At 37.7% G+C, this 25,140-nt stretch overlaps 1 protein-coding gene across 1 annotated transcript in view; it reads right to left on the minus strand.

The window, feature by feature from the left end:
* Nucleotides 1-959: 959 nt before the first annotated feature.
* Nucleotides 960-25,140, minus strand: part of LOC139717221 (PX domain-containing protein kinase-like protein) — a 48,012-nt gene continuing 23,831 nt past the window's right edge. Inside the window, exons 7-13 of the mRNA XM_071628724.1 lie at nt 23,848-24,009; nt 21,759-21,876; nt 21,200-21,278; nt 20,164-20,290; nt 17,959-18,118; nt 17,557-17,592; nt 960-2,208 (exon numbers count right to left, since the gene is read on the minus strand). Coding sequence (XP_071484825.1) covers nt 2,042-2,208; nt 17,557-17,592; nt 17,959-18,118; nt 20,164-20,290; nt 21,200-21,278; nt 21,759-21,876; nt 23,848-24,009 — 849 coding nt within the window. The 3' untranslated portion in view covers nt 960-2,041. The remainder of the gene's footprint in view (nt 2,209-17,556; nt 17,593-17,958; nt 18,119-20,163; nt 20,291-21,199; nt 21,279-21,758; nt 21,877-23,847; nt 24,010-25,140) is intronic.

Raw genomic sequence — 25,140 nt, forward strand, 5'->3', positions numbered from 1 at the left:
TGTCCCACAATCCAGAATTGATCTGGGATAATAAAGAACTTTGAGCTCATTAACAAAGAAATCTGTACAAATGAGATTTTGAAATCATACATGCTTTACAATCTACAATAAACACAAAAAGAAATTATCGCGAAGTGTAAACAAACAAAATCAGAGAATCACTGGGAGGTACTAGCTGCAACCATGACTCACATGATCAAATCAGTGACAAGTGGGTGACTTCCATCATTTTAACCCATTGAGGACGGTTTGATTTTGCTACGACACAAATTTCCCGTAGACGCTTGCCCGAGTATACTCGGGACTAGTCCTCAACAGGTTAAGGAGTCTGTGAGAGTGTTTGTTCGCGATGAGGGGCAGTCTAATCTTTAGGTTGGGCATCACTTGCATACTTGGGCATTTTGAATCCAATCCACTGCCAATTTTTCTGAACTTACCAGCAGACTGACATCCATTCTAGACGGGCCTTTTCTCTCAAACTTCATGCAGAGTAATCATTTTACATAGACAGCAACTCAGAGACTCAAACCCCAAGCACCTTCTGATCTGGAGATTCTCCCGCCTGAAACCCCTAGCAAATGGGAGACTCCAACTTGATGTGCCCTTTCGCGCACATCACAAGCACGATGCGCGAAGTTTCTTGCGGCTGGGGTCCAGGGCCCGCTTAAGGGTCCTGGAAGCTCTAGGGTTTTAGATGTTCTCTAGTGTTATCTAAGGCTTATTTTTCAACATACGATGGCAATAAAGGAAGAAATCATTTCAAGCGGGAGGCATAGAGCCAGGGCGGGAGAAATTAAATCTCAAGCGGGAGACCCGGAGATTTTGCAAAAATGGGCTTTCGGCAGGAGAGTTGGAGTCTCTGGCAATTACTTCCTGTAACAGTTTTGGAATTAACCACTGCTCTGGCAGGATATTTGGACAGTGTGCACAACACTACATGGTTTTCTGGGTGACACAACATTTGCTCAGTGCAAACTGCTCTGGTCTCATTTTCTCCAAGGACTTAGGGTGAGGGTTGTGACAGGGTTTCAATTTAGTTTGATGTGAGGATTAGAATTAGGGTAAGGGTTATGTTTGCAGGTAGAATCTATGTTCGGCTTGGTATGCAAATATTTCATGGGAGCGATTGTCACAGGAGTAAATGTCATGGAACCAGTTTTCTGTACCAATCAGCACTCTAAGCACACAGAGGGTTAGGATAGCATTTGTGCAGCAGAATACGTCCTGAATGTTGTTTAGTTATTTTCTCTTCTTGGATTTCAACCTGAAATCGTTAAATGCATCTTGACAAAGAAAATGAAATCTTTCAATAACAACAACAACAACAAAATTGACACATTAGGGCCTATGCAGTATATATCAAATTCAGAGAAAATCTTTCAACTGCCATCGATCATTAACATCTATGTTGTATGAATAACATGATATATATCGACTGATGATAGCCCAAGCTGGGAAAACATCATTCTGAAACCACGATAATCATCCCCTCTTTTTCCTCACGATTTCACTCACAGTGCATTTGTCTGAATTTCACTATGAATAAGAGCCTCTTGCAGTTGCTATGCCAACACTTATCTTGTAGAAATCATCATCTTACTATGATAAATACATTCTTTCTCATAACTGAGTTGTCAATTAAAAATTGTAGTATACTTGAAAATGTTCTGTTGCGATATTGTATGTTTAGCTAGTAAATCTGAAAAGGCTGTGTTCACACTGGCAGCTAGAGTACTGTATACGCCAAATATTTCGTGAGGTTTTTATTTTTCGAAAATTTTGCGAGTCAGGTGTTATTCACGATATTAAAGACACACGAAAATATTGACTCTGATCAAGCTACAGGTATACAAGTGTGACGTACGCTTATACATTTCTCCATTCGGTACAGGACTCCACGATTGCGAATTTAACCACTCGCGAAATCGTCGAGAAGTTCCAATTTGCAAAAATTTAGACTTGCGAAATATATGGCGTATACAGTATTTCTTTGGAACCTCTCTACCTCCAACCTGCTTGAATATATACGTAGACCAGTTACTCAGATCTTGGGGGCACTGCAGTCCTTGGTCTCGGCCTTCTTAAGGGAGTTCTTGCTGAATGCTGTGATGGAAGAGAGGAGGGCGCCCCTCTCACTGGACTGACTGGAGCTGGGAGCCGACTGGGGGGCTTGAGATGGGGGCGGCGGAGGGGCTGGAGCACTGGGTGCTACTTTCAGAGAGATGGAAGGAAGAGAGGGGAGAGGAGAGGGAGGAAGGAGGGAGATGGAAAGATGAGAGAATGGGAGGAGGGGAGAGAGAGATGGAAGGAAGAAGTTGGAGAAAAAAAAAGAGGTGCAGGGATGGAGAGGGGGAAGAAGGGGAAGATGAAGAGAAGGAGAAAAGAAATTAAGAAAGAGGAAGGGAGGAAAAGATGAAAGGAAGAAAGAGAGGGGAGAGAGAAATGAGAGATGGAATGATGGGAAATGGAGAGAGAGAGAGACATTTGGGAGAAAGAGGAGTCAACGTCATGCTTTCTACATGGAGAACTTCACTGTAATAACTTCATGTTTACATCACAGAAAGCAGATAATATTTTGATGAGTATGGCCACAAAGCCTTCCCATTTTATGTGAGCTTTTAAGTATTATTATGCCTAGTGGACTGCTCCACAGATAGCCACCACAACTTGCTATAGCTTTATTTACTTCCCAAATTTTCTAGCTGCAGCATTAGGAATACACATGGGCAGCTTAAATCTGTCAATGGAAGCTGAACAGAAAACATCACTTTTGTTTTCCAACACACAATTATGCATACCAAAAGAATAAATTTGAAAAACACATAAAAGGCATAATATATGCAAGTTCCGATTTCATTTTTAAGTTTTCCCATGTATCAACAGTGGAAAAATAAAACTTTTCTGTCATATGTACAGGGGCAAACACAACAGAGAAAACAGATTAATCTCAATATCAACTCCCTAAAAACTACAACAGGACAGATACTGCAATATACAATTACTATACTAACATGTTTTGATTGCTAGTGTGAGAGAATGACTACCTTCCAAGAGCAGTGCATTTCTTGGTGAAACAAGAAACAAAGTGCAAAAGGACTGATCTACAGCATGAACAACAGAAGCCAAAGAAAGACTTTTGCATGCATGTGTCTCACTAGATAAAGACAAACAATAATTGATCATGCCATGAATGTGTTGTTACACTGTTCCCACGCTGGTTGAATTTTCTGTTAAGATGGTAAAAGGGGAAACGGAGCACCCGTCTCCTCGGTAAAGAGGCAGCTGGAAAAAAAAATGATCCCCCATGCATGGATTCAAGGATGAAAACAAAACAGTGATAGAACCTGGGTGACATTTTGATGGCGCAAGCGCAATTTTATCCACAGCAGCCCGACAATACAAAATGAAATTCTCATCAAAACTATGAGAAAATATGCCAAACAGACTCAATCTAATAGAATAATGGAACCTCTGTATGGACCTCTACACATTTACACAAAAATAAACCAAAATAAACCCCAACATCTCCAGTATTTGGGGGATAAAATGTATGATTGTAATGAACATAAATACTTCATCATTTAAGAAAGAAAATAAATGCGAAATAATGCCTCCGGCACCACTTCGTGGCGGAGGCATAAAAAAAAGAGCTCATTTCTTTTCAAACCACAAAATTTTACCCCTGTGTCACATCGTAGCATATAGTACAGTATGCTTTTTCGTCTATGTCGTCTGGACTATGTTGTCTTCAAAATTACACCAAAAATCATACACAGTGCCACATGTAACTTTTCTTTCCACAATCAAAATCCATCTTCAAGGACTTTTTTTGTTGGAATTCAGTATCAATTTCTTATGCCACTTTTATGCAACAGAGCCCAGAGCTCTACAAACAATTCCATACATTTCATACAAGAGAACTATATGCTTTGGAGCAAGCAGGAAAGAATAAGGGTAAATAAAAGACATCAAACTAATACTGGTTAATAGAAGTGACTAAAACGAGGAGTGAGTCAAGTACTACAAGCATGTGTTTTAGGTAACCATACAAACCAATAGTTTACAATCATGAAAGACAAACAAATCAATACATGTGCATTCATTCAAAAACCTGCACTACAGGATGCTGGGTTAAATACAAATATGTGTACATACATGGGAAGTGTCTGGAGCAAAGACTAATAGACCTTCACAGCTTATGGCCCAGAAAAAGTAAAGAAAAGGGTGTTTTCTGATCTTACAATACAGTTTGTGGCAGCCACTGTTACGCACACAACCATCTCTAAATGCTACCAATATCTTCCCACTTATGAAGCACTCACAACATTCCATCTTCATCTGGTAACAAGCCAACATCAATCAAAGTCTGACATTTAAGATTTAGTGGGAAGAGCAGAGAAGTGATTTTAAGTCCAGAATAATGTATAATATCATACTGCATGATGACTAGTTGGCAGAATTTTTCATTGTAATATCAGTGCAATTTATGACAATGATAAATATAGGATTCTAGATTATGCACATCGATTATAAGTTGAAGAAAGCAAATATAGACTGAGAAATATACATCAGCTTTGAAAGTTCATGTAGTTCACTGGAATTTATACAATAAGCACTACCATTTTTGCGAATTACCCCCCCCCCCCAAAAAAAACAAACAAACAAACAACAACAACAACAACCAATATCAACAAACAAACAAAACTGATAGGACTAATACCCTTTGAAGATAATTCATCTGGATGTTCATAATTTTTAATCAGGCAAAATGACTACACCAGAAGATTGTTTCAATTTGAATAATGCAAATGTTCACAGTGAGGACATTACTTAATTTCATCAAAACTTACAAATCTTACTACCTGGGTATTTTTGTTCATAAAACAAATAGGGGCCACAATAGAAATCCAGTGAAGAGATATCTGTTATAATAAAGTATCTGATATATAAAATGTTATCTTCTTTGGTTCTAAGTAATAAAAAAAAAAGAATTCCTTTGCTTTGTTTTTGGTTACTGATGTAACAAAATATGTGATATAATTTCACAAATAAGTCCACATCCCCTGGGCCGTTTTCATTCTGAAGTTAACTTTGAAGGTGAAATCACTGCTGGGTAAAGATGATGGCTTTGAAGAGATGTCCATAAAATGTGACCCAAGCCTTAACTCTCATTTAACAGGGTCCGCTTTATATCCTCTCGCATGCTGCCCAAAGTTGATTGGCCTAATGTTAAATAACATAATGATTAGTATTTTTTTTTCTTCTCTCTCTTGAAAGTGAATTCTCCATAAAAAGCATCTAATTAATCTCTTTGTTCTGGATCAAATATTAATATCCTACAAAGTTCACTACATAAACAAACAAAAAAAAAACCATATAGGTCCTATATATATATATATATATATATATATATATATATTTATTTATTTATACATATATATTGTCATTTTACACACATACTTTGACGGAATTTGGAGAGAGCTTTGGGAAAATGTTTTAAAGGTGTACTTTGTGCACTGCAAGAAAAAAAATCTAAGTTTATAAAATCAGGTATAAATAGAAATGGATTGATAATGAAATCATACGACAACTATGTACATATGAATTTTGTTGTTATTTGGAAATTGGCACATATATGATCTATGTTCATGCGGCAAATACATAGCTTTATATCGAAAGGCTACAGCAAAATAGACTGCCAAAAAACAAATATTTGTTCTCATTAATGAAAGGGTCTAGACATGAAAGTATCTACTATCTACATACATGTCTGATTTTTATGGTCGTCTGAATATCAACACAGTGCAATGCATCCCTATTACTAGACACTTAGAAATATTGATATCAAATGCAGCAAGAATCCTGATAATGACTATTTTTCATTGTCACCATTATCACTACTATTATAATGATTATCATTACTACTACTACGACAATGACTACTACTAGGGCACATATAGCTGAATAACAAAGCATTTTAGCATCTTGTCATTTACAGATAATAAAGTGAGTTATTTTAGCATGTATACAAATATTACATTTTTGTTTTGCAGGTGCATATGGATAACAATTAAGGTTTGTGTACATAATGGTGTTACTTGGTGAGCAATGTTCAACAAGGAGTTTTGGACATTTGACTCCTGCTTTGCAAACTGAACGTAATTTTACTGACCAGGTGCAATATGACAATAGCACTGACCAACTGATTGGTGGCTCTTTGTTTTAAACATTTTTTTTTGAAGGGGGAGGGGTCTTTTTCCCTCCCATATCTATTCTGCATGCAAAAATGTTATGAAAATGGTTTCAAAGTATTATTTCTTTCAACAAAAATATTTAAAAAAAAAATATATATATATACACATACTGGTAATATGTAGATTTAATACTTTGTTTGTTAATTGCATGATTGAGAGTAATGGTATGCTTGATATGTACACTCTGTACCTTATTTTGTTTAAATGTGATTTTACTGAGTCAACTTGCAACAAATGAGGATTATATTTCGTCAATACAGATTATCACTGCTCCTAATACTGCTACTACCAAAATAAATAGAATGCTTTATTTGCAGTAATATAAAAGCAACCACTACCAAGCAAAAAATACAAAAGGAAAAACCTGGATGTGTATTACATATCCAGTTGCTTTGCTTGTCATGTGTAAACCAAAGTTAACTCATTTCATCTTCAAGTTTTGAGAATTCTGAAAAGCCCTTAATAGAAGACTCATTTGCAATATGATTGGCTGAGTTATGTTTCCACCCCAGTACCACAGTGATAGGTGAGGCAAGACACATCCCAATTTCATATTTTCCTCATCTGCAACATACAATGTATGTACAGTGTGTATGGATGCTGTGATCAGGATGAGGTTTGCTGGTCTACAAATCTACTGACAATACTGTGCATGACAAGAATTGACTGACAAGATACAGCTGCCTTTTTGCACATAAGACCAGATAAATTACCAATGACATACCCGGTATATGAAGAAGCTGATGCCAAGTACATCCACATCATACCTTGCTTTCTCTATTTTCCTTTTTCCTTTTCTCAAAACTTTGCTTACAGCCTTTAGTAGCTTATCCGCACACCATCCAATGTGCAGCTGAGAGCAGCATTTGCATAGACGTTTGTTTATGGTGCTCAAAGATGAAACCAAGAGGTATCTTGCAATGTGCATGCAGTGCCAGCTTTGCTTCCCCTTTTAAAAAAATTCCAAGATATGGGTTAACCTTCCCTGTCAGTGCGCCCTTCAAAACAAATACCAGGTAATCAGTTTTGGATGGATACTGCTGTGAAGCCAGAGTGCAGGTGTCTTTAGCTAACACCAAGGCTTCGTACGGCTTAAATCTGCCCTCCTGGGTTGGTTGATAACAATAACTATAACAATTTGCAGCTTTTATTCCGATTATGAAATGTACTAAAGGTCTAATGATATCAAACCACTACATAAAATATATTTTTCATAGACATCACTTCTCTTCAAGACTTGCATTTATATTGTGAAAGAAATACTATTCAGATTCATCATTAAAGGGGATGGCTAGTAACTGATCAGTGGGAATCAGTGGGAATGCTGGAGGATGATTGTTCCAATCCTTGTGGGATTCATTTAAGAGTACATTATATATCTGTTGTTGTGTGAAAATTATTTGCTTCAGAATGGTCTCATATTCAAGTAATGTGCAGTTTAATGTTTCCAGGTTAGCGTGCCTGGTCAGTGACGGGGCATTAAACTGCACATTACTTGAATATGAGACCGTTCTGAAGCAAATAATTTTCACACAACTGTAGATATATAATGTATTCTTAAATGAATCCCACAAGGATTGGAAAAATCATCCCCCAGCATTCCCACCGATTCCCACTGATCGGTTACTAGCCATCCCCTTTAAATGCATTTGAAGAGACAATAGGCTTAAAAACACAAAAACATATGCAGTTATTTCATAATTTGTCATTCCTGTTTTGGATATTTGCCTAGGTTCAGACCACCAGCTGCTTTTTCAGAGGGCTGACCACTTCCGTACTTCACCTTTAACGCAAATTAGACAAATCAAAGGAGCATAACTTGTCTCGCAAACACAAAGGAAAGGATAAAAAGCACCAGATATCTCTCCATGAACAGATTAGGGTTACTTCTACCAGAGAGAGAGAGAGGAGACGAACCACACACGGTTAGTGCTGACAAATCAAAACATGACATTGAGTGAAGGGGGAAGAAAGAGTGATAACTTAAAAGGCGGGAGACAGACAAACCTATGGCATGGTGGATATAAAGAGACGAGTTCGCTCTGTATTCATGCCTTATCCTGCTGTTCCTCTGTACAAATGAAAATAGCATTACAGATTGACGGCAAACCATACACAGGCACAGACAGTTGGAGAAAGAAATATCACAGCACTGCGACTAAAAGGGATTCAAATGAAAGTCAAGACTGAAAGTATTAACGTGAGTAATCACCAACATGGGTCAGTAACTCAAGAGTGCCACTACAAAGTAAATGGTAAGAGTCTCTCATTCTTAAAGGGGAATGAAACCCAAGTATACATATGGGGCGAGTGAATGTAGCAATATTAGTAGAACACATCAATGAAAGTTTGACAAAAATCTTGTAATCCATTAAAATGTCAATAATTTCTAATAAAAGTTTCGATGCTGCCATCGCTGGATAAGAAGACTATGATATTTTGTAATGCCACATATGGAAAAGGATATAAAAAATATAATGAAAATTCAACATATTTCTTCTTTTCAAGCATGATAACAGAGCACATGACTTGGTACCTCTTTCAAAAAACGGGGGGAATAATATTACCCTTAACATATATGTCAGTAATATGTCAAGGAAATGTGTCGTTTGGTGGAATTCTCTTTATATTTTCTCGATATCATTTTCCATGCATCACATAAAATGCCATAGTCTTATCATCCAGCAATGGCTGCACTTATGAAACTCTAAAAATTCACAAATCATCAATGAACTGTCTGATTTTCCTCAAACTTTCATAAATGTTTTCTATCAATATTTCTGCATTCACTCAATCCAAATGTATATTTTGGGTTTGATTTCCCTTTCTAAGGAATTCAGTGTGCATCTAATCAGATGGCATTCTCTCGACCATTGCATGACTGTTTGTAAGTTTTGAGCCATGCAGGAATACTCCTCCCTTCATATGCATATAAGTGAGTATTCTGATATCATATTCGGCTATATACTTTGCATGTGTAATATTTCTTGAATCAGGACTTGTAAGACACTTTTGCAAGTGGTTGAAATCACGATCACATGTTACCTTGATTGGTAAGCGTACACCACTTCTGAGGAGAAGAATTCGCAATATCGCACCTTGGATACCATGTTGTGTGAGGCATTACTTTCACTAGTTTTAAATTTTGTGAATATCAGTTGACTCACAAATTCAAACGAACAAAAACATAAAATATGCAGTCCAGATACAATGCTCTCCAGTCAGCTACTATGGTCCTTTCTACATGTACCTCATAACGGAACATGTTTTACAGTAAGGCTATGGTATGTGACGATGTAACACTGCAAGTAAAACTGACTTCAGCATCCTGTCCTTTCATTAGGGTCCCTGACCTGGGCAGCATATTATAGACAACTGCCCTCATATGACTGAATCCTGCCAGTCGTGTGATGAGTACCAGGTATACATGAATGAAAGCACCACTGTGACTAGTTACATAGCTATTGGCTTATTATGCTGCCCCTTCCCTGAATAAACACACGCTGCCGGCCACTGACAATAGCTTTGGCTGACCAACAATGATGACCAGAATGGACCATGAGATCGTAGACTTTGTGAAATTGAGTGAAGTATCATTATCAATATTCATTGACAAATTATGTATTTATGGGTAAAGTTTAATTCCTAACTATGTGCATATGATTGTATTACTCTTTGCCATTCAGAGATACATTGCATCTAGTAGCAACATAATTGATTAAAGATATTTGTAATGAATTTACAGCAAATATTGAGTCCACTACTCCATTACAGTGACCAATAAGACACCAGCAGCTTTAGTTTATACCACATAGAGTGCTGATGGGTTTTTTCTTATCACACCTTAGTGACGTCAGCACACATTGCACTGTGGTAATATGAAAAGTGAGAAGGGTCATTCCAATCTCTTCGTGTCAGTTAATCGCATGATTTTCCCCTATAGCTCTGTAACAAGCAATCAACTCGTCTGTGGTCTGGTGGTTTTGCAAACAGAGACAAAATGAAAACAGTGTCTGTATTCCATGAAAGACTTGCTTTAGGGTATCAAACCAACAAGGAAGTTTAGTTAGTCTCATTGATATATTTCTAACAGACGGATGAATCATTTCAGATTCATTTTAACCGTCAGCAGAATCTTGAAAGATGATTGATAAGCAAGCTGGTATTAGTAGGCAATGATTCAGCAAGGGTCCTGATTCATGTTTTGTCAAAATGACACCATTTTGAAAAATACCAAAGCTCCACCTCAGCAGAATTTAATTGCTACGCATCCAGAATATAGGAATGAAACACTTTCATTACCTCAACTAATCAGTGCAATTCTAAACTTAAAAACATGCAATTACACAGCATTCTTTTGAGGTGCATTAGTTGACTAAAAGCCTGCAACTGAAAACTCCCAATGACTACCTCTTTAGGAATGGAAAGGGAAATAAGAGAAAACAAAGAAAACCCTCCCAATCAGGAACCCCCTTCTCAACGATCAAGGTCCTATGACTTGGCTTGATTCTCATTGGCCTCTTGCTGCCAAGTAGGACAACGCTGATTCTCCCCCATACAAAACTACCCCATCTGTTCTCATATTACTAACTTCAGGGTCATCACCCTCAAACACACGAATACACACACAGGTCCCTAAGTTGTACACACCAAGGTTGCTGTATATTGCAACCTATGGAAAGCCCCTAAACATTATCGAACAGGTTTTCTCTTGGTGATCACATGCTGCATGTCATACATAATATGACACAAGCAGCAGTTTAATCAATTTTGATCCAGGACTGGTTTGCCAAAAAGGAGATCCCTCCTACAAGGCACTCTACATTCCATTTTTAGAGTAAAAATTAATTAAGCTGCCTTCTTGCTTGAAAATGTTACGAAGTTTTCTTATGAAAGTTCTTTGATAAATCAAAGAAACTGATTTCGTTTTCTGTGACACTTTAGCAAACATTAGGCGTGTCTTCATCAGCCCGAAGTTCAAACTAGCGGGACATTTTGCGGTCTTAGAAAATAGCCCGATACAGCGAATGTGCGTCTTCATCAGCTCGAACAGCCTGCTTCGGGAAATTAGTCCGAAAATTGACGCATGCGCACTTTGCAATATTACTCTGCCTGGCTCGCGGTTCGAAAGTGGATTTCCCCGCTCAAAATCTCCTATATCACCGTATGTACGATTCTACAACCAGGGAGGTGAGCAGGACAGCAAATTCTCTCCAAAGGGATATTAATAACGCTACTCTTTCTTCTGTCCAGTGAGGCATCTTAATGAAATTAACGGATTGCAATGTTTAAACAAATCCAAAATGCACACAATCTGCAAGAATCTTCAGCTAAGGTAGAGTGGACCAGAAGAAGAAGTTTACAAAAAAACAGCTAGCATGCACGGCACTGAGTTTTAATAGGGAGGTGAGAGAAATCACCTCCCTGGTTTTAAAGATGACAACAACAGTAGGCCTATAGTACACACATGTGATCCTTGAATACACCGTGCATGTAATGTACTATACACAATCGCTAGCTGCTTGTACGTGCGCTTTCCATTGCCAGCTGGCTAACCAGAAGCGTGGAGGGATCGAGAAAATTTCGGGCTGATGGAGACGCACCCAAGATAGCGCGCTATTTCACGAATTAGCGCTCTAGTTGACGAACTAGACCAAGATTTTGGGGGAAATTTTCCCGATCAAATAGCGCGCTATCTGCGTCTTCACTACACAGATAGCGCGCTATTTTGACATCGGATTAGTTTGGTAACCGCAAGATAGCTCGCTATTTTGAAACTTCGGGCTGATGAAGACACGCCTATTTAGTGTTCATGAGGTGAGAAATTTGAGGTGAGAATTTATCAAAATGTGACACGGATGAGGGAGATTCTGTCTTTGTTAACACATAAACTTGACAGATCTTTAATTTGATTGATGGAGGTGATTTTTGGTTCCACACAATCAATTAAGTTAAGAAGTGCATAAACTAAGTATTAAGAAAATTTCAGATGCCCACTGAATGGTTTGTTAGATAACCTACCAACATTTCTTGATATAGATTTCATGTTCTTTTTGGTTGTTGTAATTTTAGCTGAGATGTTGCTCTTTGTCACCACACAATTGATGCCAGTCAAAGATTATCTGGGAAGACATTGTCTTTTCATTAAATGATATTTCAAAATGCAATGACTTGCTACCAACATGACAGGTTTTCTGTGGTTCTCTACTCTCTACAGCACATATCTTCCCTCCTTTTTTTTAATTTGGGGGAGGGGGTGGGGTCTTTCAACTGCAGCCTGTCTTCAAATTCATAGCTTCCTGAATTTCCCTGTCACCTGCAGATTTTTCAGTCATCATCCTTCCATCCAGGGGATAGCCACCGAGAGGACCAATGAAGTCAATGGATATCTCAGACACTTAGTAATATAAGCTGAAATGTCAAGGCCAGGCAGTGTATTGAGTGTCTGAGAGTTTCCCAAGTGTCTGAGAGTTCTATCTGGATGGAGCATATACACTCTTCTCCCTCCTATACACTCTTCTCCCTCCTAGAGTTCAACATGCCATGAAACCCACGCTTACCAGGATAAACCACCTTAACTCCTTCAGAGCAAGCTCATGTACAATACAACATCCATATCGCTAAATTCCTGTGACCAAATTTCACGCAATATGATGTAACATTGCTAAATCCATTTGAGTGGAAGTATACAAATCACATTATCAAATCGTTCCATATAGCTCAAAGATGTGATGTGTGGCAATGAAGATTTTTCTAAGAATCCCCCCCCCCCCCCCCACTTTGATTTCCATCAAATGTCATATTCTCCTGCCACCTATCTTTACATGCTTCATAGCCGATTTGCGCTCAGGAATACCTATCCTCATCTTGCAAATTCAACACAATAACAGATCCTTTTAGGTCTGTCCGAATATGTCTATTTATGGTCAAATGCATCGTTGCCATGGAAACAAAAGTGTATAATATCTGTGTGACATCACTGGGGAAATATATTCCTCTTCAGCTTAATGTTCGATATAAACTGAGATATCATATTTGTTCTATACTTGGTAATGACACACCACAAAATGTATCAACACTTAAGAATTTTCTACCCTGCCTGAATATTCTAGCCTCCTGTACTACACCTTGATAAACAGCATGGCTTAGTCAGCCATAATTTCATTATCTCTTCTTAGCCCCAGGCCCTTCCATTAAAATTAGAAGCAGAGAGGATGCTTCCTATTAGGACTGTCACATCAAACTCCAGCTGTTGTGTAGATATCACTATTTTCCCACCCCCTAACCACACTCACATATAAATAATTACTGAATAATAAATAAATAAATAAATAAATATACAATTAGATAAACACAGAAATGAAAAAAAAAATGATATTGAATAAATTACAAAATGAATAAATAAACCAAGAAATGAAATAAATAGATAATTATTCAAAAATAAATAAAGAAATAGAACTGTGTTTGCACTGATGCATATGACAACTAAGATTGCCATTTGATTTTCACGATCAATATCCAATTTCTATTCCTGTGACTAAGGCTGTAATATGCTGTCCAGTGTTTTGCGTATCAAAACATGGCAGAAAAGTACTTTTTAAGAAAAAAAAATTCTCATTATCATCATTACCACTACTCCATGTATTATGCCCACTGCATCATCCCATGATATTTTCTGTCCATTCTATATCTTGTGTGTACCAGTGATTATGTTTGCAACATCAGAAAAGTCATCTACATCAACTGAATATTGATCTTGACATATATGCGGGTAAAATGTCACATGAAAATGTTAAAAATCTGTGCTGCATTGGTATAAAAAGTAGGAAACACGAAGTCAAGCATGACTGCCTAATTCGTAATGTACTGCCATTTCAGCTATAAAATGAAGAGTGAAATCTTTTTTCCATTAAAAAGTTTATTTTTCTCTGTTTTTTCTGTCTCATAGAAAACAATCAGCATTTTCATGCACATAATGTTTTCCACAGCCAGGGGGAGGAGGTTCAAACTGATAATTCATGCTCCGTCCACTCAAAATCATAAGAAAGGTCAAGAGGACAGGGGGAGGGGCCTCGGGACACTTGCAACATGCTTTGTAGGCTCACTCTCACCTCTCAGCACGTGACCTATGACCTTTCTTTCTGTGCTGTTTAGGTTTGCCATCTGAATGTGCAGTGTGAAATGCATATCATCAACACACAAGAACATCACTGTCAGATCTCAAGGGCTACAATTATTTTGTGAATGAATGTGAATTCGGTAGCTTACCATCATTTCTACATGAATCATCTATCAATTTTCATGATGATAACATCAGTCCTTGAATGCCATACCCACGAAAAACTCACAAACAAACTACGTTGGTTTCCGTTCCAGGGTTTTAGTGAACAAGTACTCTTATTTAACAATCTTCATGCCAGTCATACTTTGCTCGCCTTAGATAATCTATTGCCCTATTACCCTCTATGATTCGATATGACTGTCAGAAATCAAACATATTACTCAGTCAATTGGCGAATCAGTAAGTGAACCACTTCAAGCCAGAAGATTGTGCTTCTACTTCATCAAGTTAAGTGGGATTAAGTATACAAAATTGATGAGTTATTTCAGAAATACCGCTCATTTGCAAATTAATTTTGTAGTAGAAAGTGCTCTGATCAATATCCGTGCATGCAACACTGGTACGAGGGAAAGAGAAAATTTTTCATTCCAGAGAATTTTAGGACCATCTGTATACCTTTGAAAATATCATCTGAATATGACAGAGCTACTGGAACCCATCAATGCTTCAAGGGCTAAGATTATTTGAGGTTGTTTGTCACAGTTCCTAACAATGAACTTGGATTAGTAAATCACTTGTTTAATTCACTGCAAGCTGGGGTAATTATGTGGAAATTCGTCTGAAAAGGTTTCAGTACAGATCTTTTATTTCCATTCAAACAGTTTATAGTTAACTTATACAGCAGACAAATTTAGTTGTTTGTGGAATCTATATCATAATGGCTAGTGAAAACCATGCCAGAAGTAACAAGATGAGTGAAATTTACAACATTTCAATCAATTATGTGGTAGGTTCCAGATAGACAGTTTGACTTTTAATATCATACATATGTACTAAAACCACTGCTTTATGTCATTTAGTTTGTACAATATTTCTTGTTTAAATACTAGCTTGAAGTAAATGGTCCATACTGACTTCATGACCTATGAATAAGTCTAGAATGTCTTAACATCTGTTAATATTTATCTCCCTTCTTTTCTTTCCTTTTCTTTTTTTTTCTGTCAGGAGAAAACCCAAGTGTTTGGGAGAGAGAAAGTACTGCAGTCCATTAATGACATGTACATTCAAAGAAATCAGGATTAGGGTACATAACTTTCAATGAATGTCACACTCACAGATTCTTTGCTAAATTAGCAGTGGCTGTAACACTTCCATATACAGTGAAACTCTGTTATAAAGAGGTCAGATGCAACAACTCCCTCTTTAAGGGGAACAAGGGGATTTTGCAGGACACATTTTTAAAAATATATATCTCTTTGTTTTTGCACCATGATACTGCAAGAAACCTGATATGGCAACCCAATTGTCATGGTTTTGAGGTCCTCATATTATAAAATGTACCCTGTATACAATGGCATATGTAGCATTCACATTTGGCTCATGCCTAATTGTAACAAGGATTTTCAAAAGACTTCAAGGCATACAAAGTCTCTCCCATTTGCATCTTTGGCTCTGAAGAACATACTTACGTAAACATCTCAAAACATCTCTCCAATTTGCATCTGTGGCGTGGGAGAACATACTTTACCGAACATCTCCAAACATCTCTCCAACTATGCACTTCAAAATTTAATTATAATCTACACAGCAAAAAAGTAGTATTGATGATAGAGAACACTGCTAGCACAAAACAGCCACAAAATTGAGAGGAATGGAGAGAGATTGTTGCCATTTGCGAGAATAAATGAAATGAAAGATGTTCTTCTTGTTCTTCACACAGAAATCATGTCAAGATAACTTTTTTCATGTAAACATTGCCCACAAAAGAGACACTGTAAGTGGAAAAAATGAATACACAATGCATACTCTTCAAAAATTCAACAGCAATCGAAAAATAGGACAACAGTACTTTCAAGTGATAAATGCCATCAAAAGTTTTGAAGTACTATGACAGAATGCTTAATCTGGCACAAGAAGGAAACAAAGAAATCATATCTAAATAAGCTTTAACCCATCAAGACAAAAACAAAAACAAAAACAAAAACCACAAAAAATTGGTGGTTTGGTGCTGTATCTTTTATTAACGTTATTACTACTTTAATGTCGTTGTTTCGGTAGGTAGAGTTAAAATATTTTCCTTCATACGAGCACTTCATTGTTCATATATTAGTGTGTTTTGGTCACAGAAATAAACTAAATTGTGAAGATTTACGTATAATTCTTATATTGGCAATACATCTTAAAGGGATGGTTTAGTTTTGGTTGAGATGGGGCTTCAGGTTTCCAACTTTTCGTGAGATAATAAGAAACCACTTATGAAATTTTAAAGAGCATATGATTTTTAGGAGAATTCAAAGTTTATTTGATGAGAATTGGTTTTTGACATGGCTGAGACATCTAAAAACAAAGAGGTCCTAATAAGAAGTGGGACCCACCTTTTGTGAAGACCATTTTGTTTTTTCATATCTTCGCCATTTCAAAACTGATTTTCATTAAACAAACTTTGAATTCTTAGAATTGTAAACTCTTTTATATTTCACTAGTGGTTCATAATCATCTTGCGAAAGTCAAATCTGAATCCCCGGTCTTAAACAAAACTACACTCTCCCATTAAAAGATGAAAGTTCCCGTTTCTCTCTCTTTCCGATCACGTGCAGATTTAATATAACCAATCCATGTAATTTTTATCCAAAACTGAATCTGCACCATTAAGTTGCCAATTTGTTACGGGTCAGATGATCATTTTAGCAGTGCTATTACTCAAAGACCAGATGGATTACTGCTATCACAAAATGAATCCAGTGTGTGGCATACAGCAAACGTTATCCCTTCATTTTAATAATCAAGGACACATGTTGCCTACCAATACTGCATTAAGGTCAAGAGAAAAAGCATCACGGCCAGAAACAAGACATTTCTGAATTGCAAAATAAATCACTGCAGAAACACGGTCGAGTCTCCACACATGTTGCTCTATAAGAATATAAAACTGTGAGGCAAACATCAGGAGCAGCTAAAGTGAAATTCTGTGCGTACGAAACAAACTGAAAGTGTGGAAGTTAAGATCAGATGTGAACTCACCTGGTGGTTGTGCAGCTGAAGCCACTGGTACTTCACCTATAATAATGCGAGAAAATCATTAGGTAAGACATCTGTTCACACTTTAATATACTGCTACAGGTGACTAACATTTTAACAAAGTCCTCAGGGCTGGAAGTTTTCTTTCACTACACCATACGCATTTTGTGCACTATATCGAGACTTCGCTATAGCCGAACAAATAGAATGTACATGTACATGTAGGGTGTAATAATGTGGGGACCTGAATTTTTATTCACTTTATGTGTGTTCATTGTAATGGAAGCACCCTGTACCACCACTACAACAACAACAACAGCAAATGACAACAGCAACAACACAGAAAAGATGAAACAACAACAACCCAAAAGTCGTTGATAAGTGGTTCTGAAGAGGAGTTCTTACCGTTGCTAGGTTGGCTGCCGTTAGACTGAGCCACTTTCTCCGTCTCTGTCATGCTCTGCTCTGACATCCGCTTCTTCAGGTTGGCCTTCTTCCTCTTTCTCCTCTCCTCATCTGAGTTGTGGTGTGCGTGGGCCTTCGACAGCCGCCGGAAAGATGACAGCTACAATCACAAATACATTTATATTAATCACTATCACTCAGACTCTTGGAAAAATGCAAACAACATACACTGTATACATTTGCATGTCCATAATCTGAATGAATCTCATATCAATTCTAACAGAATTTGAAAACATTATAGATGAATAGGGCAAACTGCAAACGATGTCTTGCCTGCATATCGCAATTTGTGAGTATAGTGTTTTTCAATGAAAGTTCATTGACCTTTTGACCTTTGACCTTGCCAGACTTCACCACTATTCAAACTTGACTGGCATCTTTAGGGGATGTACAGCTCAATTGTAGCTGTGGTGTAAGTATTGTGGTCACAGCTCAATGCTGCAGAAAATTATTGAGTACACCACAATATTGCAAATACGGTGCTAATAAGGCAAAGTACATTGACCTTTTAACCTTTCATCTGGTCTGACTCCACCAATATTCAAACTTGATCGGCATCTTTACGTGATGTACGAATAGTGTGAATTTGGTGGTCATCGCTCAAAACTGTGGAAAGTTATTGAGAGTACACAATACCAGGAGTACATGCTTATCAGGAAAAGTTCATAAAGTTTTGACCTTTGACCTTCTTTGACATGCAACTTTACGTCCCATGCTTTTCGAAACAGCTATATACCCACATAATGGAAATTCATTATGAGCAACTTTGATATGCTGTAATGAGGTTTTTATGACCAACTGAAATGTAACACTTGTCAATTAATCAAGTAATTACCTCGTTACTTTTGTTGTTTTGTAACTTGCTTGTTCACTAATGCTATTAAAAAGAAGTACTTCCTTTTATCTTAACCTACTTTAAGACCACACACCTCACTACCAACATTACAAATCATGACACTGGGATTGATTGATGGACACTGTCAAGGTTGAACCCTACCATCCTATGTCAGCCAACTATTACAGAATGATGTCTTCAAAACTAATTTCCAGTGAAGAGGTATTTTGTAATCCTATCAACCTTGATTGTATCACAATGGCCCCTCTGAGGGATACTGTATCAGAAAAAGAGAGCATGTTTAACTAGCAGAGGGAGGGAGGGAGGTAAACTGAGGGAACAATATAGCAGGGCTCCACACTAACTTTTTTTTTTGGTGGCCCGATGGGGACACCAAAATCATCAATTTCAAATTTTTGGTGGCCCGAGAGAAAAATTTGGTGGCCCGAAAAAAACAATAAAAAACATTAAAAGTCCCTTTTTTTTTTTTTAATGAGTCAAATATTTAAGTTTTATCATAGTAAGAATTGGAAGTTGGACATATCTACTCATAAATAAACCTTAACAAACTCGCAACACTCATTCTCAGGCACACATTCAGTCCTTTTCATCCACCATTTGAATAAATTTAACTGCTAATTTCCGGCGCAAAAAGTTACGAATTTATTGACATACATGTACTTTTCAAACATTTTTGGTGGCCCGAGGTGGGCCACCAAATTTGCCCTTTTAAAATTTGGTGGCCTGACTCTCATTTTTGGTGGCCCCGGGCCACCGGGCCACCATTAGTGTCCAGCCCTGAATATAGTTTGGAAAGTTGTCACTATTCATATATTCAAGTGCCTGGACACGTAGGCTCAATTCATAAAGGTAGTTTATATCAAATCCATGGTTTGAATTTATTCCTTTCCTTACACATGCACATGTCAGTGCGTGTCATCGTTATTGGATGTCTGGTGGTGGTACAGGATATATTCAATGCATATAGGCCGTCAGAATTTGGATAATCCATGAACTAGATCCAAACTATTTTGGGAAACACAGGCCATAAAGGATTGATCGCAAAAAGTGAGTGTAACAAGAAGAGATAGAAAAAATGCGAACAGAAGAAACCTGACCAGAAATGAATATAATTTATTAGTGGAAAAATGAGCAAAGAAAATAGGATTCCATCGAGATCCCGATGGAATCCCATTTCCTTTGCTCATTTTTCCACTAAGAAGAGATAGAATTACACTACATGTGTAGAAAGGAGTGAGAATAAGCTAGTGATGTGGTTCATCCAGTGACAGCTACACAGCAAGTCTTACTGTTCTGGCATCCTCGTGTAAACGCTTCTCCACCTCCGTCTTGGCTGTCTTCAGTGGATCCTTTAGTTTGCTGGGAACTCTGAACTGGGGGCGGTCCCGCTCAGGGAACGTCACGTCTGAAAACAGACTATAGAGGGCAGTAGAAGAAAACATGCAGACATTTATCGTCTGGTATACAACACGTTTCCTTGGTTATCTCCCCAATGTACAAACAGTGAGGTTGCGGGTAGAACGAGGCTTGCTGGTTTGGTAAAGGCATTTCTCTGGTCTTTCCCATATCAGCACACATCAAAGCTTTCATACAGAGTTAAGAACACTGCATATGTCATACACACTGATAACAATTGTAACGGAATCACTATGGAGACAGCTCTTTAAAGTGGACAATTTTGATTAAAACTCCATTCTTGGAATGATTTATACTGTACTATCATCCCTGAAATTATCAATGATGTCACAAAATGGAATTGGGACAATCTAACTTTTATTCAAATTCATGAAATTCTTTACTATCATCCCTGAAATTATCAATGATGTCATAAAATGGAATTGGGACAATCTAACTTTTATTCAAATTCATGAAATTCTTGCTTATTTCAGTGCAAATTATTTGTTGATGTAGGGCAATTTGTCAATAAGTTGCAGTGAAAACATTTCGACAGAAGATTTCATGAATTTGAATAATTACGCAGTACCCGCTGCATGCTATAAGGATTAGAACCAACACTTGCTGTCGGGCGAAAGCTCGGTGGTCTAGTGGAGATGACGCCTGTCCGGTGATCAGGAGGTCGTAGGTTTGAATCCTGCTCGAGTATGTATGCCCATGATTTTTTATCATGACTACTACTAAAACATTGATCAATTCAGTGCTTATTTACGTCGATGTAGGGCAATTTGTCAATTAGTTGCAATCTAACTTTTGTTATTTTCTATTAAAATAGAAGTGGCATTCAATATCATAAGAATGCATCAAACAAATACAAATGATGCATGGGAAACTGAAGTTACATCATGACCTGCGTACTGTCATACTCACGGGTCTGCTAAGAGGTCGTCAACAGAGGGCAGCTTGCTCTTGCAGGACTCCGTTGTAAGAATAGATTCTAGGACAGATTCTGCACGCAGAGAAAAGAACACAGTTTTGTATTAAGTATGAAGCCCATGTTGAAATGATCTCTCTCTCTGTCTCTTTCTCTCTGCTCTTAGTCACTTTTATTCTTTAAAAAAAAAAATGCATTTATGAAAATGTATATTGTGAACACCTAATAATGTTTGCGATACACAGTTATGTCAACATGATGTAAGTTCTGAAGTGCCATAGTAGGAAATAATACTCTTGCAAGTTGTGTGAAGTAGATACACTGTACATCTACTTCAAGCCACTTGATGTAATTTCTATGTCCTATGTCATGCACTTCAGAAATGATAACATGATGACTTCCCTGTGTATAGCTCACATTTTCAGGTGTTTTGACAGGATTTAACCCATTTCCCACCACTGTCTAATTATCCTTTAGCTATTGTACATGATGGATTTGTCCTTGGGAATGACTGGGTTAATCCTTTTTATTTTTGCAGGTGTTGTATATACTTACTGATGGGCGGAGGAATGGTGTGTGGAAAGTCGTCTTTGAATGCTGCATTCAGTGGTGCCCCAAATGTCATCTCAAACAGGACATGGCCAAAGGAATACACATCAACTGCCTCAGTAGTCTGCAAGAAGGAAACCAAAATAAAGACATATACTGAGCTGTGCAACATCTTTAAACACACTCAAAAATGTTTGGAGGAAGCAGATAACAGATGTCCTGCGTAGGGAATCTTGCTGCAAAAAATTGTCACAAACTTTCTGATATTCATGTGGGATACTTTACCCGTTCTTACAGCATTTATGCTACTCTCAAATACATCCAAATTATGATACATGTAAACTAGATATATCGCTACAGCTACTGATATGCCTCCGCCTTAATGCATGGTTCTCCTAATAGGTCTATAGTACAATGTCTTGACAATGTGTGATGACAGTTTCACACAATTGGCAAAATATTAAAATGACAGGTTTGACACAAATGTGCTGAATGTTCACTTTCCTAGAACTAGGTTCAATTGGATGAATGATTAAAATGTCAGAGTACAAGTATTTGGGGAACTGATGATTTTTACTTGACTTCTGACCCTTTTATAAGTTTATGCATTGAGTAATTTTCAAGGTATTGAGAAAAAGTATAATTTCAGTATCAAATGGGAAAATAGCATTATCTAAACCTGGCCTTTGACCTTTGACCTCACAGTTCCAAAGAGAATCACTGTTAGGTTGAACATGCATAAATATGTAAGTTTCATGATGATACCTTGACTTACTTTCGAGATATGGAGGAAAAAGTGCAATTAAGCACTTTCACTTGACCTTTGACCTTTTGACCTTTGACCTTTTGGCAAGAAACTTCCCCAAAATATCTATTGGGTAATACATGCCATACATCAAGTTTTAGAAAAAAAAACCTTCAGGCATATTGCATTTTAAGGAAAGTAGTGATATTTCGAGGAGTTGACCTTGACCTTTGACCCCTGACCTTTGACCCATGACCCCCAACTTCCCTAGATAATCACTGCCCATCGGTACAAGCATATATACTAAGTTCCATGAAGACACCTTGAACCATTGCGAGATATGGAGAAAAACATGAAATTTCAATTTTTTTTTCACAAAATAACCTGTGACCTTTGACCTTTGACCCTGTGACCCTAAAATCCACACAAAGTATTATCCTCCAAGGATATACCCTCATACCAAGTTTGATGTAAAACCACCACACGGTTCTTGAGATATCGACAAAAACAAAACGGGACGGACGGACGTACGTACGGACGGACGGACGGACGGACGGACGGACGGACGGACGGACGGACGGACGGACGGACGACCCGAAAACATAATGCCTCCGGCCACTTCGTTGCGGAGGCATAAAAATCAGAGCCTCGTTGCATAAAACTATTGTAACTTTACAATTAATCAACTATGACCATATGTCCCCCCCAAAGAAAATTACATCGGGACCCTCTGCAATGGTAACTTCAGAAATAGTGGATCAATCTAAACAGAATTTCAGGGTATGAAACTATAACTTACTACCAACATCTTTCTGAAAACCCCATCCGATTTGCTTCAGTGGTCAAAGAGAAATGAGGAGTTTTGTAGAGCATGTCAGGAATCCCTTCCCTCCAAGTTCTGTCCATTGTGTTCACACATTATGCACTACCAAGAGCATCCATGAGTGCTAAATTTGGAAGAATCAGACCCATGACATGCTTTACAAAGATCCACATTTTTCTGTGACAACTTAACCAAATTGAATTGGGTTTTCTGCAAAATATAGCTCAGATAACATATTCTAAGACCCTGAAGTAGCATTTAGAAAATCTAATCATATTGGAATTTTTCAATGCAAAAATCTGATTGTATTTTTTTTTTTTTTTGGGGGGGGGGCATACTCTATAGCAACACTATTCCATTTTCTATGGCCAATCAAAGCAATGCAAGAAATCACCAATGGTTATCACTGATTGCAGAGTTACCATTAATTGTACAGTTTCATACAGCAGGTCCTTGGCTAAGATAACCCTTAATAAAGACATCAAGATTGAGAAAATAAATAGGAGGGGAGAGAAGTGTGTTCTTACATTTATCTTCCTGAACTGAAGTAGGTACTCCCTGTAGAAGAAGGGTAATCCTAGGAGGGTGTTCTCAATGTCCAGGAGTCGACAAGCATTGCCTTCTAACATCACGTTACCTGTGTGCAGGTGACCGTATGGTAGACCCTTCTCATGCAGAAACTTTAGTGCCTACAAGAAGAAAACATGGAATGGTTACAGAACACCCCATTGATGAGACATTTTCCTTACTTTCTTGAATATTTTGGTGGCACTTGCACTGATAGAGCTCATCAGTGAGTGATTATAAACACAAATCAGATTTGGGATTGGGGTCAAACTTTGTGAGAACTCAAAATATCACTGACACAAGCATCCATGACGGAGGAGGCTATAGAGGTAATGGGCAACACTGGACTTAAACACTACACACACACAAACTGGACTGTGCGGATATCACTTTGCAAAGTTCTATTTAAAGAAAGCATGAGACTTCAAACAGTAATGGTGCCTCAAAAGAAGAGGAACTATGGATTTAAAACTTCATGATTATTTGGACATATTGAGGACATTCTTGGAATGTCACTCTGTGACGACCAATCGTCTGATTTTGGAGGCACTTCTGGGAATCACAATCAGAGTGTGGTTATGTGCTTCACATGTATAGCCATTTGGTAACTAATGGCATCTGGTAAAGACAATCAATTGCGATCTGTTTTGATTTGCAGGGAATTCATCACGCTTATTGCTAATACTTCTAATTTTTATATTTGGAATAACAAATGCACTTGTTCATCCTTTCCTCTGACTACCACGTATACTACCACGTATAAATTTTATGTGCTAGGCTGACTTATCTCTTTAATATGGAGTCTGTTTTGATTTCCCACCCACAGCATCATGCTTTCATGCATGAGTAGTTGTCTAGTCACATGACAGGAAGTGAGGGTAGGTCATGAGCTAGCTCATAGTGAAGGACATATCACTGTTGGAGCGACCAAACGTCGTATCTCAAAAATGTCAATTGTTCAGGAGAGCGAAAAAAAAAAATGGCAGCCAAAGCATCAGGGGTGGTATTCTGAACACCGTTTTATCTCTGTTGTAACTTGTGTTGTAACTTGTGTTGTAAGTCTGTGAGTTACAACACCGCTAAAACAGTTGTAAATCGGTATTCTGAAAACTGTTTTAACGATGTTGTAAGTCATGATAACCACGCCCATCGCAATAATCATATCCAATAGGAAATATTCTTAGAAGTAGTATCTAAGACATTTCAACCAATAAGATTGCTCCCTAGGGCAAATGCGCCTTGCTTAACTCTGC

The sequence above is a fragment of the Diadema antillarum genome, unplaced genomic scaffold, assembly GCF_040938485.1.
Source record: "Diadema antillarum isolate AM-2024a unplaced genomic scaffold, OU_Dant_1.0 scf00000072, whole genome shotgun sequence".
Classification (NCBI taxonomy): domain Eukaryota; kingdom Metazoa; phylum Echinodermata; class Echinoidea; order Diadematoida; family Diadematidae; genus Diadema; species Diadema antillarum.